The sequence below is a fragment of the Gymnodraco acuticeps genome, unplaced genomic scaffold (assembly GCF_902827175.1).
Source record: "Gymnodraco acuticeps unplaced genomic scaffold, fGymAcu1.1, whole genome shotgun sequence".
Classification (NCBI taxonomy): domain Eukaryota; kingdom Metazoa; phylum Chordata; class Actinopteri; order Perciformes; family Bathydraconidae; genus Gymnodraco; species Gymnodraco acuticeps.
In genome coordinates, this window is record NW_022991499.1 from 342,609 (window position 1) to 357,339 (window position 14,731).

At 49.7% G+C, this 14,731-nt stretch overlaps 2 protein-coding genes across 2 annotated transcripts; both read left to right on the top strand.

The window, feature by feature from the left end:
* Positions 1–823: 823 nt before the first annotated feature.
* Positions 824–5,397, top strand: LOC117533166 (zinc finger protein 79-like). The gene is made up of 2 exons (XM_034196810.1): positions 824–967; positions 3,858–5,397. Exons 1-2 carry the CDS (start codon positions 824–826, stop codon positions 4,920–4,922), a joined length of 1,209 nt encoding a protein of 402 aa, XP_034052701.1. The 3' UTR covers positions 4,923–5,397.
* A 7,731-nt stretch (positions 5,398–13,128) lies between these two features.
* LOC117533156 lies at positions 13,129–14,134 on the top strand. Its single transcript, XM_034196797.1, has 2 exons — positions 13,129–13,266; positions 13,365–14,134. The coding sequence occupies exons 1-2, from the start codon at positions 13,204–13,206 to the stop codon at positions 14,106–14,108; spliced, it is 807 nt and encodes a 268-aa protein (XP_034052688.1). The 5' UTR covers positions 13,129–13,203; the 3' UTR covers positions 14,109–14,134.
* The last annotated feature ends 597 nt before the right edge of the window (positions 14,135–14,731 follow it).

A 14,731-nucleotide genomic window follows, 5' to 3' on the forward strand; every position in this document is an offset into this window, starting at 1 on the left:
GTCATTGACAACTGTCATTCTGACCCGGCTGAAGGCTAGGGGCCGGCGTCGGAACTGCAATTCGTAGCCCTTGATTAGGGTGCAAACCACCCAAGGGTCGGAAGTACAGGCAGCCCAGTAGCTGAGCTGCTGCTGGGAAAAACAGCCGACGACCGGCCCCGGGACTTCAGGGCCTAGCCCCCCGGCCCCTGAAGCCCCCTGGGGGGTGCCGGTAAGGCTCTGAAGCCCGAGGCCGCCTGGAAGCCAGGCGACCTGGGGCACGAAAGTCATTGGCCGGTTGAGTGGGCCGCTGGGACCTCTGCAGACCACCCCTGTAAGCCGGTGGCTGAGTGCGGCTGCTAGAGCGGCCCCTGGGCCTGCTGGGAGTGGGCACGGGTCTGAAAAGACCCGAGAGCTGCTGCCTGGTCTGCCTAGCTTGGGCAGCATGCTCCAGCGCCTCCTGGGCAGCTGACCCAAACAGCTCCCCTGGCACGACTGGCACGCTACGGAGGACTCTCCTACATGTCTCCGTTAGTGGTGACTGGGCCAGCCAAACCTGGCGACGAGTCTGTACCAGAAAGGACATAACTCGTCCCAATTCCCTAGTCATTAGGGCAAAGGCCTGCAGTGATGCATCACTGAGGCCCAGCAAAGAAGGCTCGGCCGGGGCCTGCTGCAGTGAGGCGGAGACGGCCAGCATTAGATGGGAGAGGGAGTTCCCGATACGACCCATGCGTGCCGCTGCGTCGTAGCCGAGCAGCCCATCTGTGACCCTGCACTGAGGCCGAGGGCACCTGACCTCAGGCCTTAGAGCCTCATCAGGAGCCAGAATCAGGCAGGCTCAATGGGTGGCATGCCACCCAGCCCCACCCTCGCCGGGTCCTGCATGGCAGCCAAGGTCCGGGCATCAGAGCCAGCGTGGCAGAGGGCCCTGGTGTCCCTCCAGCATGCCTGGAGCTCCCTCAGGTACTCCTCTGAAGGAGGAACGGTGAGGGGGACAGGGGCTGGGCTACGCCTGAAGAAGGCACTAGCCTGAACCAAGTCGGCCTGCGGAACCGGAATCTGCAGGTGCGCCAGGGCCGTACGAATAATGGCCGCCATGGAGTCGTCCTCCACGCCCTGCAGAGACCCCTGAGCAGAGGAGAGGGAAGCCTCCTCGAGCGGGACCTCGTCCTCTGTCTCTTAATTGAAGAGGTTCGCCGAAACCGCTAGCGACAATGCATCCTCATACAGAGGTGCGGCAACCGAAGGAGGGGCGGCAACCGAAGGAGGGGCAAGCGGCACACTAGCAGCCCCTATACCGGGCCCTGGCTGAAGGGCCAAGAGGAGCGACTTCATCGTGTCCATGTCGGTAGCTAGCTGATCCACTTTAGAGGACAGCCTGTTTCTAGTCCTCCTATTGGGGGGTGCACCCATGGCCATCGCTCCCTCAAGTCGCCGGGGACGGCCGAACTGATCTGGAGGAGGATGTGACAAAGAGAGGTGTCCGTTGGCTGCCGCCAGACTTTCCACCTCAGTGATTCTAACCACTCCGAGTGCCCGGGGCATGCAGCTACAGTTCATGCAGGCACCTACTGTGAGAGCCTCCCTTAGATGCTCGAGGCCGAGGCAAGAGGGGCAGCGGTCATGGCTGTCCTCGGGCTCAAGAGAAGCCATACAGGCGCTACATGAATGAGCCATTCTGTAGGTAGCCAGATGCAGCGTAGCCGGGAGCGGGTGCGGGAACCCAGCCTTTACCAGCTACCTGCTTAACGGTAAGAGTAGAGCCGCGCCGCTACTCGCCAAACAGAAAGAGGGATTTAATTACACCCACGTTACCGGCAGAGTGAGCGGGAGCGAGAGCACTGCCTTCACCTAGCTGGATTATTAAATAAGGCAGTTTAGCGTTAACCAGGAGCGGGGGCGAGAACACTGCCTTCACTGGTTGAGCTAGAGACGAGTGCCAGATGCAGCGTAACCGGGAGCGGGTGCGGGAACACAGCCTTCACCAGCTACCTGCTTAACGGAATAAACAAGGCAGTTTAGCGTCTACCAGGAGCGGGGGCGAGAACACTGCCTTCACTGGTTAAATTAAAGACGAATGCCAGATGCAGCGTAACCGGTAGCGGGTGCGGGAACACAGCCTTCACCAGCTACCTGCTGAACAGGAAGAGTAGAGCGGTGCTGCTACTTGCCGAACAGAAAAAGGGATGTAGCTACACCCACGTTACTGGCAGAGGGACTGAGAGCGAGAGCACTGCCTTCACCTAGCTGGGTAAAATCAAGAAGCTTTAACACAAAGCTAAGACCAGAAACTGGCTTCTAAAGAAAAAACAGCACGGGAAACTCTGGTGCTTAACCCGGCGTCAGCCGAGTGGCTGCAGCCGCTACTGCTAACTAGCCAAACAAGAAACACAGCTCAATGCTAATGAAGTTTGGCACAACGCCGCGGTCAGAACAAGTACAAAAGCACAGCAAGGTCAACTCCTGGGAGAGGGAGCGGAAACACCTCCGTCACCAAAAAAGTTCAAGCCCAAAAAGCAAACTGACAGTAATCAGGACAACTAGGCTGGGAGAGGGAGCGGAAACACTGCCATCACCAACCAAGCCGACACCAACCTGTCCGAACGAAGTCTCTGCGCAGCCAGCCACTGCTCCTGGAGGACGGGTAAGCCCGCGGCCCCGACTGGATGAGTCGCGAAGCTGCACGCAGCCAGCTGTTTGCAGAGAATCCTTGACAAATGTTCCAACCGAACGAACGCTGTAGGCTACAAAAATGTAGCCACGGTACTCTCGCGCAGCGAGAAGATGAAAGGAACAGATCCTCTGATGACACCGGCTGATATAGCTATATAGATTCTATCTCCGGTAGAAGCACTCGAAATCTCTGGAGAAAATTGCCCCTATTCAGCCATCTTACGTCGGTGTGTAGTAAGAGGTCAGTGTGAACACAGTCGGCATCCTCCAGATATGCACGAAACAGCCGTCTTTGAAGAGGTCTTGCCCGAATAGAACAGGCCACTTAAAGTGACACATCCATGACCTCTTTCATGTTCAGCATTTTAGCACAAAGTGCGTGCTGGTGTATGATGCAGTGATAATTCAGAAAGTCAGGGAATGTGTCGTCCTCTCTGCATTTTGCAATGAAGCCATTACACCGGCCCACCATCGCAGGCGCACCATCCATTGTGATGGAACTCAACTTAGACATGGGGAGTTTAGTTTTGTCAACAAAGTTTTTAAACGTCCGAAAAATGTCCTCGCCCCGAGTGTGTTCCTTCATTGGCAGAATTGGCAGCAGTTCCTCTTTCGCCGTCATGTCTGTGAACACCATCAAGATAAAAACGCACAATTGCGCTGTATTGCTCATGTCAGTGGACTCGTCTAGTTGGAGTGAGAAACACTCAGTCTTCTATGTCCTTCCTGAGTTGCTGGGTCAAATCCTCAGCCATGACTTCACAGCGACGTGTGACTGTGCTCCGTGATAATTGGACGGCCTTGATAGCGTTTACTATTTCTGTTTTGTTTGTGTAATCCCGAAACAAGGCGTCTGCTGCTTCTACGAAGGCTTCTTTCACCATCTCTCCATCTTGAAAGGATTTTTTGTGTTTTTGATTATAGTGTGACTCACTCGCTTCAGTGGCCGCCTTTGCAGTGGATGTCGGCTTTAAGAAAAGTGTCTGCTGTCCAGCTAATTGTGATTTACTGTGAAAACTACGTTAGACCAGCTACCGTACTAACTCACCTGTTTTCCTGAAACTCTCGGGGCATCTGGAAAAAATATGTAATTGACAGACTATTGAGCCAACAGAAATACACAGTGGGTGGAACGTTGTGGTTAGATTTTACATTCTAATACTCTACAGTTTCTCTGAATATGTGTTTCCTGTTTCCTGCAGACGTCCAGCAGCAGCTGGTGGTTGAAGAAGAGGTTCCCCCTGAGCAGCAGGAGTGGAGCTCCAGTCTGGACCAGGAGGACCCAGAGCCCCCCCCACACATTAAAGAGGAACAGGAGGAACTGTGGAGCAGTCAGGAGGGGAGAGCAGCTTCAAGGGCTGGAGGAGGCTGATATCATCAAGTCCACATTCACTCCTGTCCCTGTGAAGAGTGAAGATGATGAAGAGAAACCTCAGTCCTCTCAGCTTCATCAAAGACAAACTGAACACCTGGAAACAGAAGCTGATGGAGATGACTGTGGAGGACCAGAACCAGCCAGGAACTCAGATCCAGAGAGACATTTACAACCAGAGACTGAGGACAACCCTGGAGACTCTTCTGAACCTGGGACTGAAGACAGTGCTGATTGGAAGAAGACCAGAGAACCAGGTTCAAAGTCTCAGAGAAATAAACAAGACCCTGTCAGTTATTCAAGACGTAGTGCAGGAGAGAAAACATTTGGCTGCTCAGTCTGTAATAAATATTTTACACAGAGTGGACATTTAAAAGAGCACATGAGAATCCACACAGGAGAGAAACCATTTGGCTGCTCAGTCTGCGAGAAATATTTTACACAGAGAGGAAGTTTAAAGAAACACATGATAATCCACACTGAAGAGAAACCGTTCAGCTGCTCAGTCTGTGAAAAATATTTCCCAACGAGAGCACATTTCCATCGACACATGAGAATCCACACAGGAGAGAAAACATTCAGCTGCTCAGTCTGTAAGAAATATTTTGCACAGAGAGGACATTTAGAGGAACACATGAGAATCCACACAGGAGAGAAACCATTCAGCTGCAGTGTTTGTGACAAAAGATTTACCAGGAGACATTATGTCAAAAGCCATAAGTGTGTTGGTCGTCAGTCCTCACAGCTTCATCAAACTCAAACTGAGGAGGACAGAGAGGCAGAGCCTCCAGCCAGCAGCTCAGCTGAACACATGGAAACAGAAGCTGATGGAGAGGACTGTGGAGGACCAGAACCAGCCAGGAACTCAGATCCAGAGAGACATTTACAACCATAGACTGAGAACAACCCTGGAGGCTCTTCTGAACCTGACATTTTCCAAGTCAAATCTGCAACAAAAAAAGGGGACAATTAATTAGTCCTACGACAATTCACATGAGAAAAATCTGTCTGGCTGTATAAACTCTGTTTGACAATGTTCAAACATGACTTCATCTAAACTCCATCTTTATCAACAGAAGTTTTGAATATGTTTAATGTTTTTGTCATACTACTTTTCTGATGTATACTATAACCACTGACTGATTAATCTGCAGTAGTTTCTCTAATAATCTGTTTGGTTAATGAAATGTTGTGACTTTAAACTTCCATTGGGATGTTGTTGATAGTTCCTGTTGAGTTATCAGTAGGCTTGTTTTGAGACAAGCAAGACCTGCGCAATTTCGATCAACGTCTTGCTAGTGCGTTGCATGATGGTTAGTCATTTTGTCCGACTTGCTCTGGAGGCTCGCCTACATGAGACGTTGAAATCTCGCGGGACAAAGACGCCCGCAGCCTTGAGAGCGAGGCGCGGCGAGGCGGCGCAGTTCCTCTCCACGGGCTGCGGAAACGAAATGCTTGATGGGAAACGACTCGCTGGTATCTCGAGCTGAGCTGAGCTCGTGCTGGTGATGAAACTCTCCAATTGGCTGGGCAAAAGTTTGTTGTTGTTTTGTGTCAGTTTTACATCGCCACTTCCATTCACATTTCTCATCATTGTTCCACAATATTTATCATCATTAAATGAATATCCATATATTTTATACTATACTTGCACTGCTTACCGTTTCATACTTTATATATCTTAGCATATTCATACACACTGTTCATACTGCTCACAGGCTGCTGTGTATATCTAGTGTATTAATACACACTGTTCATACTGCTCACAGGCTGATATCTAGTGTATTCATACCCCTCACTGTTTATTCATCATTCAATTCATTCTATATTTTATTCTGTAGATTGTGTACATTACTTTTCACTTTACTGCTTGTTGCACCTGGTTAGAAGCTAAACTGCATTTCGTTGTCTCAGTACCTGTAATATGTGCAATAACAATAAAGTTGAATCTAATCTTGAGCAGGAACAAATGTATTTACTTAGTACATATCTGACATTAACGATTAAACACATGTGTGCATTCTTTATAAATGCAAACCGAGTCAAGCCGACTCCGGAGGCAGCGGTATGCACCTTCAAGCTGTTTGCAATCCGCCAAAAAACCGAGAGAAGAAGAAGACGAAGCCGACTCCGAGCTATCCGACTTCAGGCAAGCTTTTTGAGACCTCCCCCGGCTACGATCGGCTATTCTCGTCTACTTTCGAGGCGAGCCGCAACGCGTCTCAAACAAGCCTAGTCTGTTCTGGTCTAAAAGAAGAACCAATGACTTATTGATATAGAGAATGTGTACGATGTTTTCAGTTTGATTCTGTTTATATCATCAAACCGAACTAAAAAAAAAATGTGTTTGAAACAGACTCACATTCCTGCATATTGTTTGTGTTTAGCAGCAGATTAAAATCAGGTCATTCAGAGTTAAGATGGTATGTAAGGAAAATGTCTGTCTTATGGACAGAGTTAACATGGGACTTGTCCTTCAAATGTACTGAGGTCCGCACAATGGAAATGTGATGTCAACTACCAATGCAAATTCCCTGCCACCGGCTAGACAAATTTGACCAACTATGCCGACACACATGCAACATTTGGGGGTTCTCTATGCATGTGTCTGAGGGTAAAATAATCATCATTCTGTATATAAATATTTTTGTCAATATCATGGACATCTCCTGCTAAATTGAGGTCCACGAAGCTGACACAAGATACCCGCAGATAAGCACTCATCTCGGACTAAAATCCTCAATGCATAGCAGTTTTAATGGCATGCCCCCATATTTTGTTGTTATTCCGTGTTACCAGGGGCACGAACTTCTGACCGGTGTTCCCTCTTGGTTTAGTCCGTGGGGGAGTGCTTAAGTGTGGGTACACAGGTTCGCCTGGTGCACAAGGTTATGGAGGTGGGGGTCTTGCTGGTGCTCAAGTGCCCATATACATCACCCCATATTCACATAACTTTTACCCGCCTTAAGAGACACTATTTTGGGATACAATTTATCCATTTTCACCCCTTCACCTGGTTCTTCCTACAGTTAACTTAGCCTTTTTCTGACTCTGGATGAATGGAATGTGATGTCAACTTCCAATGCAAAGTCCCTGCCACGGACAGGACACAAGGTTGATGCTGCTGCTGCTGCTGCTGCTCCTCCTCGTCCCTGTATTCACATAACTTTTACCCAGCTTTCACACACTCATTCCTGGGTAAGAAATCCATGTGCATCACCCTGGATAAAGCTTCTCTCCTGGCTAGTGCTGCTTCACAGCAGCCTGTCCTCTGGTGAGGTGCTGGAGAGAGCTCTCTGTCTGTGTCACAGCCTGCAGGTCCTCCTCGTCCCTGTATTCACATCACTTTTACCCAGCTTTCACACACTCATTCCTGGGTAAGAAATCCATGTGCATCACCCTGGATAAAGCTTCTCTCCTGGCTAGTGCTGCTTCACAGCAGCCTGTCCTCTGGTGAGGTGCTGGAGAGAGCTCACTGTCTGGGTCACAGCCTGCTGGTCCTCCTCGTCCCTGTATTCATATCACTTTTACCCAGCTTTCACACACTAATTCCTGGGTAAGAAAGCCATGTGCATCACCCTGGATCTCTGCCTGTGAGTGTGGGACCCTGCTTACAGCAGTGAACCTGCTGCCAGCATTACAAACATATTAATCAGGCATTTTAACACTATTCACTATCATGGGGCTATATAAATCAAATTGCGGGTAATTAGGAGCACAATTGTACCTTTTACTATTTAAATGTATTTGTATTATATATTTTTTGGCTATTAAAGTGACATTTCTGGGTGACTTTGTCAGTTTATGGAGCTTAGCCCACAATTCCCGGAGGTTCCAGGCCAAATTTGGGAGCTCATCGGCGGCCTGCCATGCGCCCCCACCCGTGGAAAGCAAAAAAAAGTAAAGAAAACGGTCAATTATATCGTAAAATAATCAAAAATGAAGTTCCTGTCCATTTCATGTACATTTGGTCGTGTCCATTTCATGTACATTTAATGGGTAGTCAAATGTGGATGAAATGGACACAATTCCCGGAGGTTCCAGGCCGAATTTGGGAGCTCATAGGCAGCCTGCCATGCGCCCCCACCCGTGAAAAGCAAACAAAAGTAAATAAAACGGTCAATTATATCTTAAAATAATCAAAAAATAAGTTTAAAAAAATTCTCGAAAAAACGGCTAAGTGCCAACGGAGGAGGGGCTGCAAAAAGCTCAAGTCTTCGGCGCTTCCGGCGGAAGCCCCTGAGACATTTGCACTGCCCCGTTGCATTTTACAACGGAGAGGGGAATCGAGACCTCCCTGCCTCCGTCCAAAAAATGCATTCATCTTTTCCAAGCTACCATCTGCACGAAATCGGAAACCCGGTTTTTGAGAGCACTTAGAAAAAAACGGCCTATTTCACATGATGGGGAAATCATGGAGGAAATCCGCTGCATGAGTGCTTTGGATCGGATACAATTGTTGCCTGGAGGACCCCCAATCATGGTTCTTACCAAACTTTAAGTTTTTGAACTGGCCTCTGGAGGAATTCAACGGGAGTTGTCACGGAATAATGAGACACTATTTTCGGATACATTTTATCCATTTTCACCCTTTTCCATGGTTCTTCCAAAAGTTAACTTTAACTTTTTCTGACTCTGGAGGAATGTAGGGGGAGTTGTCAGGGGACTCTACCCGCCTTATGGAACACTATTTTCGGATACAATTGATCCATTTTCACCATTTTCTCTGGTTCTTCCAAAAGTTAAGTCAGACTTTTTCCTGATTTCTCACTGATCGAATGGCAAACGTGACCCGCCATCGGAGGGCCTCCGCCGGCCCCAGCGCCGGTGCTCTGGCAGTCGGTTCCTCCGAACTGCGGGTTCGACTCTGATGGCTGGGAGGGTGTGCTGCGTGGGGGTAACCCTGCGTGTCTCTTCCCTCCCAGGCCGCCCGATATGAAGCGTGACCGAGACGAACCGTCTGACTCAGGGGTCCCACCACGGGTCCCGCGGCGGGATGGAGGTTCCGGGCTGGAACCTCCCCACCTACGCCGCGGTGCGCCCGGCAAACACTGTCGTTTCTCGAACCCTCCACTGTTGCTTAGCGGCCTTTGTCGGCTGCGGCATTCAGCAATCAGCCTTGCTCCGGGCACCGGTTCCTCCGGGGACTAACGTTCGGTGGCTTCACATGATATAGGGTCGACCCTACTTCATCACAGGCTACCTGTATGATCCTGCGTAACAACCATATATGCTTGTCTGACCCGCCATCGGAGGGCCTCCGCCGGCCCGGCCTCGTGCCGGTGCTCTGGCGGTCGGTTTCTCCGAACTGCGGGTTCGACTCTGATGGCAGGGAGGGTGTGCTGCGTGGGGGTAACCCTGCGTGTCTCTTTCTTCCCGGGCCGCCCGATATGAAGCGTGACCGAGACGAACCGTCTGACTCAGGGGTCCCACCACGGGTCCCGTGGCGGGATGCTTGTCACATATGCTTGTCTGCAAAGAGTGAACTGCCGGGTCCTGCCCTGGTGTTCCTCTACGGCTAGTGTCCAGCCGTCAGCTGTGCTATCAGCAAATTTGACCCGCCATCGGAGGGCCTCCTGCCCGGGTCCACATGCCGGTGCTTGGCGGTCGGAATAATAATATTTTACAGGGCTCAGGGGTCTGCACTTTGAAGCTCCTGGAGCGGACAAATATATGTGTATTTGCCTGAATGATGGAAATAAACACAAACAGCTATTTTACAGGACATGATTGATATAGATGTATTTTCACAGCTTTCTGGAAATACACCAAATGTGATTTTGCAGGGCAACACAAAGCTCATTATACCCATGTGATGTTGTGCAGAACATTACAGAGCTTTGTTTAACCACATGGAGTACCAGGGGCACTGGACTGGAACCTCCCCACCTCTGCCGGGGCACTAAGTAAGGTCTTACTTGGATGTCCTTATGTGTTTAGTTAGAGTGAGAGTGCTTGAGTTTGGGTACACATCTTTGCCATACGCACCCACCTGTGGATAGACGACATATGACAAAATAGTTAAAGGGGGGGGGGGGTGGTGCCTTGAAGAAGGCCGACTATGGATGCCGATGGGCGGACTATAAAGCACCGCAAAATACACCTTTAAGTATTACCAGGGCCATGAGAACATCCTCCACAGGAGGGTGGGTGGTGCTGCTGTGAATAAGGCCGACTATGGATGCCGATGGGCGGACTATAAAGCACCGCAAAATACACCTTTAAGTATTACCAGGGCCATGAGAACATCCTCCACAGGAGGGTGGGTGGTGCTGCTGTGAATAAGGCCGACTATGGATGCCGATGGGCGGACTATAAAGCACCGCAAAATACACCTTTAAGTATTACCTGGGCCATGAGAACATCCTCCACAGGAGGGTGGGTGGTGCTGCTGTGAATAAGGCCGACTATGGATGCCGATGGGCGGACTATAAAGCACCGCAAAATACACCACCTTTAAGGTTCCCAGGGGCACGAGTTTCTTGAGGGTGTGATCATCTGGGTTTAGTCCGTGGGGGAGTGCTTAAGTCCGGGGGCCCAGGGTCTCACGGTGCAAGGTTATGGAGGTTATTCGAAATTCTCGAAAAAACGGCTAAGTGCCAACGGAGGAGGGGCTGCAAAAAGCTCAAGGCTTCGGCGCTTCCGGCGGAAGCCCCGGAGACATTTGCACTACCCCGTTGCATTTTACAACGGAGAGGGGAATCGAGACCTCCCTTCCTCCGTCCAAAAAATTAATTCATCTTTTCCAAGCTACCATCTGCACGAAATCGGAAACCCGGTTTTTGAGAGCACTTAGAAAAAAACGGCCTATTTCACATGATGGGGAAATCATGGAGGAATGCATCCGCTGCATGAGCACTTTGGATCGGATACAATTGTTGCCTGGAGGACCCCCAATCATGGTTCTTACAAAACTTTAAGTTTTTGAACTAGTCTCTGGATCATGGAGGAATGCATCCGCTGCATGAGCACTTTGGATCGGATACAATTGTTGCCTGGAGGACCCCCAATCATGGTTCTTACAAAGCTTTAAGTTTTTGAACTGGTCTCTGGATCATGGAGGAATGCATCCGCTCCATGAGCACTTTGGATCGGATACAATTGTTGCCTGGAGGACCCCCAATCATGGTTCTTACAAAACTTTAAGTTTTTGAACTGGTCTCTGGAGGAATTCAAGGGGAGTTGTCACGGAATAATGAGACACTATTTTCGGATACATTTTATCCATTTTCACCCCTTTCCTCTGGTTCTCCCAAAATATAACAAGAGTATTTCCAGACTCTGGAGGAAAGTAAGGGGAGTTGTCAGGGGACTCTACCCGCATTATGATGCATTATTTTGGCATACATTTGGCCGGTTTTCGTGGTTCTCCAAAAAAGATAACATAGTATTTCCAGACTCTGGAGGAAAGTAAGGGGAGTTGTCAAGGGACTCTACCCGCATTATGATGCACTATTTTTGGATTTTTTTTTCACTTTCATGCATCTTTCCATGGATGACTTATTGTATTTATTTTAACTTTTTGGTCAATTTCACCCAGTTTTGGCTCCCGCCTTGCCTGGAGGATAGGACCGAGAGATGACAGGGATCTCTGCCCGCCTAACGAGTGCCTAAATGGGACACCTTTCGCACGATGATGCAAATGGAAAACACAATGTTTTGAAAATAAACTGGAGAGATTTGACATGGGGTCTTTCTAGTTCGCTGAGTGCAACTTTCTTCTTTTCACCTATCCTTCTTTGTCGCCCCCGGTTCTATACATTCTACTGGTGACACTTCCCGGTACCGAAATGCTCATGCATACAAATAGGATGGCGATCGGTTGTCCTATCTGTCAGAGTTCCTACCGCGCCCTGAGCAAGCACCTGCAGAGGAACCATAGTGTGCGTAATTTAGTTGAAAGAAAAATGCTGCTGTTGTTAGCGAAAGGACGGACAAACATTAGGCTCCATCCCTGCACCCTTGCAGGATGCGAGTACATCGGGACAAGGCTGGGCCGCCACTTGGACAGAGACCATGTTGAGCTGTCCCGGGAGGAAATATATGTGGTTGTAACTAAACTAAAAATGACAGTGGCAACGAAGGAGCTTCATGAACTCAGATTGACAATCCCCACAGTAGCAATGATTACCTCTTGGGATGTGGACACTGTGGGTGATGAGGTCCTGTCACAACCTCCACCCTTGTCCCCAGTGATTGAATGTGACAACCCGGACTGTAAGGAATGGAGGATGGAGGCAAACACAATGAGGGCTCAGAGGGACAGATATGCTGCTGAGGTGAAATCCCTGCGCTGCATGCTGCAGCAGAGGATAAAACGTAAGCGACAGAGGAGGAACCAGAGGGCCGAGGACATGCTTGGGTTCGATGAAGAGGATGGGGAGGAACAAGAGCGGGTGTTTCTAAGGAAACGACCCCGAACAGAGTCAACACCAAAGAGGCTGTCCAAAGTCCAAAGGTCCCTCCTGCAGGAAGTCCCCCATTGCCTCTCACACACCTGTATCCAGCTCCTCAGAACCTGCATCCATAGATACCGAGGCCTCGTCATCCTCCCCTCCCATACATTCCCCCTGGTTCAGCGGCAGGGGCCGGGGGAATCGAATGCGGGACATAACATTCCCACGCATCATGGAGAAGTATCTGCAAGGCTACCGGGACCATTATGAGGGCATCGACCCAACAGTGAGGCTCCAAGAAAACGCAGTCTCCAAAATAAGCAGAGTGAAATCATTCCTAAGCTTCATGGCACACGGTTTCAATCGCCTGTCTGACTGGCTCTTTTTGAGGGATCTGAAGAGGATACGTGGGTGGTCCCAGAGCCTGATAAAGTCAAGCCTACAGGTCACGACCTCTGACTTCTATATCAAAAATATATTACACTTTCTCAAGTACATGGAGGAAACACCATGCAAGGGGAATAGGCTCAACCACAACGACATGATTTTAATCAAACGGGAAGTTGCTGCCATCCTGAAGTCCCTGAGAAAGAAGGTGGTTATCCACCAGATGCAGGTGAAGCGGGACAAGATGGAAGGTCTGCCGAGCCATAAAGACATGTTTGACTGCGGCCAAAACTCGCATCCCTCAGCTCCTGGACGTGATGGCCAGCAATCCGACTACCGCAACCCGGATATTGCTCTATGGGTACATAGCACCGTCCGGGGGTCTACTCCAACATGACCAACGCCGAGGTCCGAAAGGCGGAGACAACTGCCACTGCCTTTGGCTACCTCATCCACGTGAGTGAGCTATTAAAAAATGTGTTTATTCTGGCAGTGATAAACATGTTGTGCATGATTGATACTTGTATTGACGCTCTCTAACTCTGTCATAACAGGTAAGCAACCACAAGACGGCCAACGCGTTCAGGGAAGCGCAGCTGTACCTCACCATAGAAGAATTTGGATGGATGAAGAGGTGGCTGGAAATCAAGGGGACGCTGACCGGCACCAACAACCGCTATTTCCTCTCCATAGCGGGGAAGAACCCATCAAGGAACCTTGCCTCCTTCCTGAGGTTGGCATGGGCTGATGTGGGACTAAAAGGTCCCATTAACTTCACCGACCTCCGCACAGTCCACGCCGATAATGCGAAGAGGTTTCAGGACATAGGCAACCGCCAAAGAGTGAGTGATTTCATGTGTCACAACACTGCAACTGCAGACACATTTTATGCCAAGAATCCTTCTTTGAAGGAGGCTGCGGACATACGGCTGCTCTTCACAGAGTCACTGCAAGCAGCGGCGGCAGCAGCAGCAGCAGCATCAGGGGGGAGTGAAGACAATTTGGGGGACATTGACATCCACAGTGACAGTGACAGCTCTGGAGAGGAGCATAGCCCCACTCCCTACCAAGACTCCCCCGATACCGAGACGTCAGATGAAGAATTCTACAAACACTTCAACGCTTGGAGAGCGGCGAAGAGGGAACAGTCAATGGCCGAACACAGTCCCTCAGACACGGGTGAAGAGAGGGTGCCAGACTCTGCACCAACTTCACCCGATACGGACAATGTTGCCAGTGACCAACTTGTAAATATGCAATGTTTTGTTGTACTCAGTCCCCTTGTGCTGGATGAGTGAATAATGTTATAATGTTATAATGTTATAAAGTGTCAATGTATATATTTCTGTAAATAAAGTTTGTTAAAATTACTTACTTTGTCCTCTTTTTTAAAACCCACTATGGGTGTTTCCCCTTTAAGATCCCCAGGGGCACGAGGTTCTGGTTCTGGTGGTGTGCATGAAGGGGTTTAGTCCGAGTGAGGAGTGCTCAAGTGTTGGAGGATGTGTAAGGCAGAGGAGGGTAAAAAAAAGTTAAAGTGTGAACCTCCAGCAGGGCAGGTGGTGCTGCTGTGAATAAGGCCGACTATGGATGCCGATGGGCGGACGATAAAGCACCGCAAACTCCAACCCCCCTTTAAGATTCCCAGGGGCACGAGGTTCTTGAGGGTGTGATCATCTGGGTTTAGTCTGTGGGGGAGTGCTTAAGTTCGGGGGCCCGGGGACCCAAGGTGCGCAAGGTTATGGAAGTACGCATGTCAGGGAGCAATGCTGGAGGTCTGTAGTCCGTCATTTGGGGCTCTTGGAGCGGCCACAGAGAGGTGCTTTTCCCGGTGTATTTCATGGAAGTCTGACATAGACTATTTTCTCATGTCAGGGAGCAATGCTGGAGGTCTGTAGTCCGTCATTTGGGGCTCTGTGAG

What these genes read in the sequence shown, in the direction of transcription:
- LOC117533166 (XM_034196810.1), top strand. Translation starts at nt 824, where the DNA reads ATGGGTGGCATGCCACCCAGCCCCACCCTCGCCGGGTCCTGCATGGCA. An exon ending in ACTCCTCTGAAGGAGGAACG is followed by an intron (nt 968 to 3,857) that starts GTGAGGGGGACA and finishes TGTTTCCTGCAG; the next exon opens with ACGTCCAGCAGCAGCTGGTG.
- LOC117533156 (XM_034196797.1), top strand. Translation starts at nt 13,204, where the DNA reads ATGACCAACGCCGAGGTCCGAAAGGCGGAGACAACTGCCACTGCCTTT. An exon ending in CCTTTGGCTACCTCATCCAC is followed by an intron (nt 13,267 to 13,364) that starts GTGAGTGAGCTA and finishes CTGTCATAACAG; the next exon opens with GTAAGCAACCACAAGACGGC.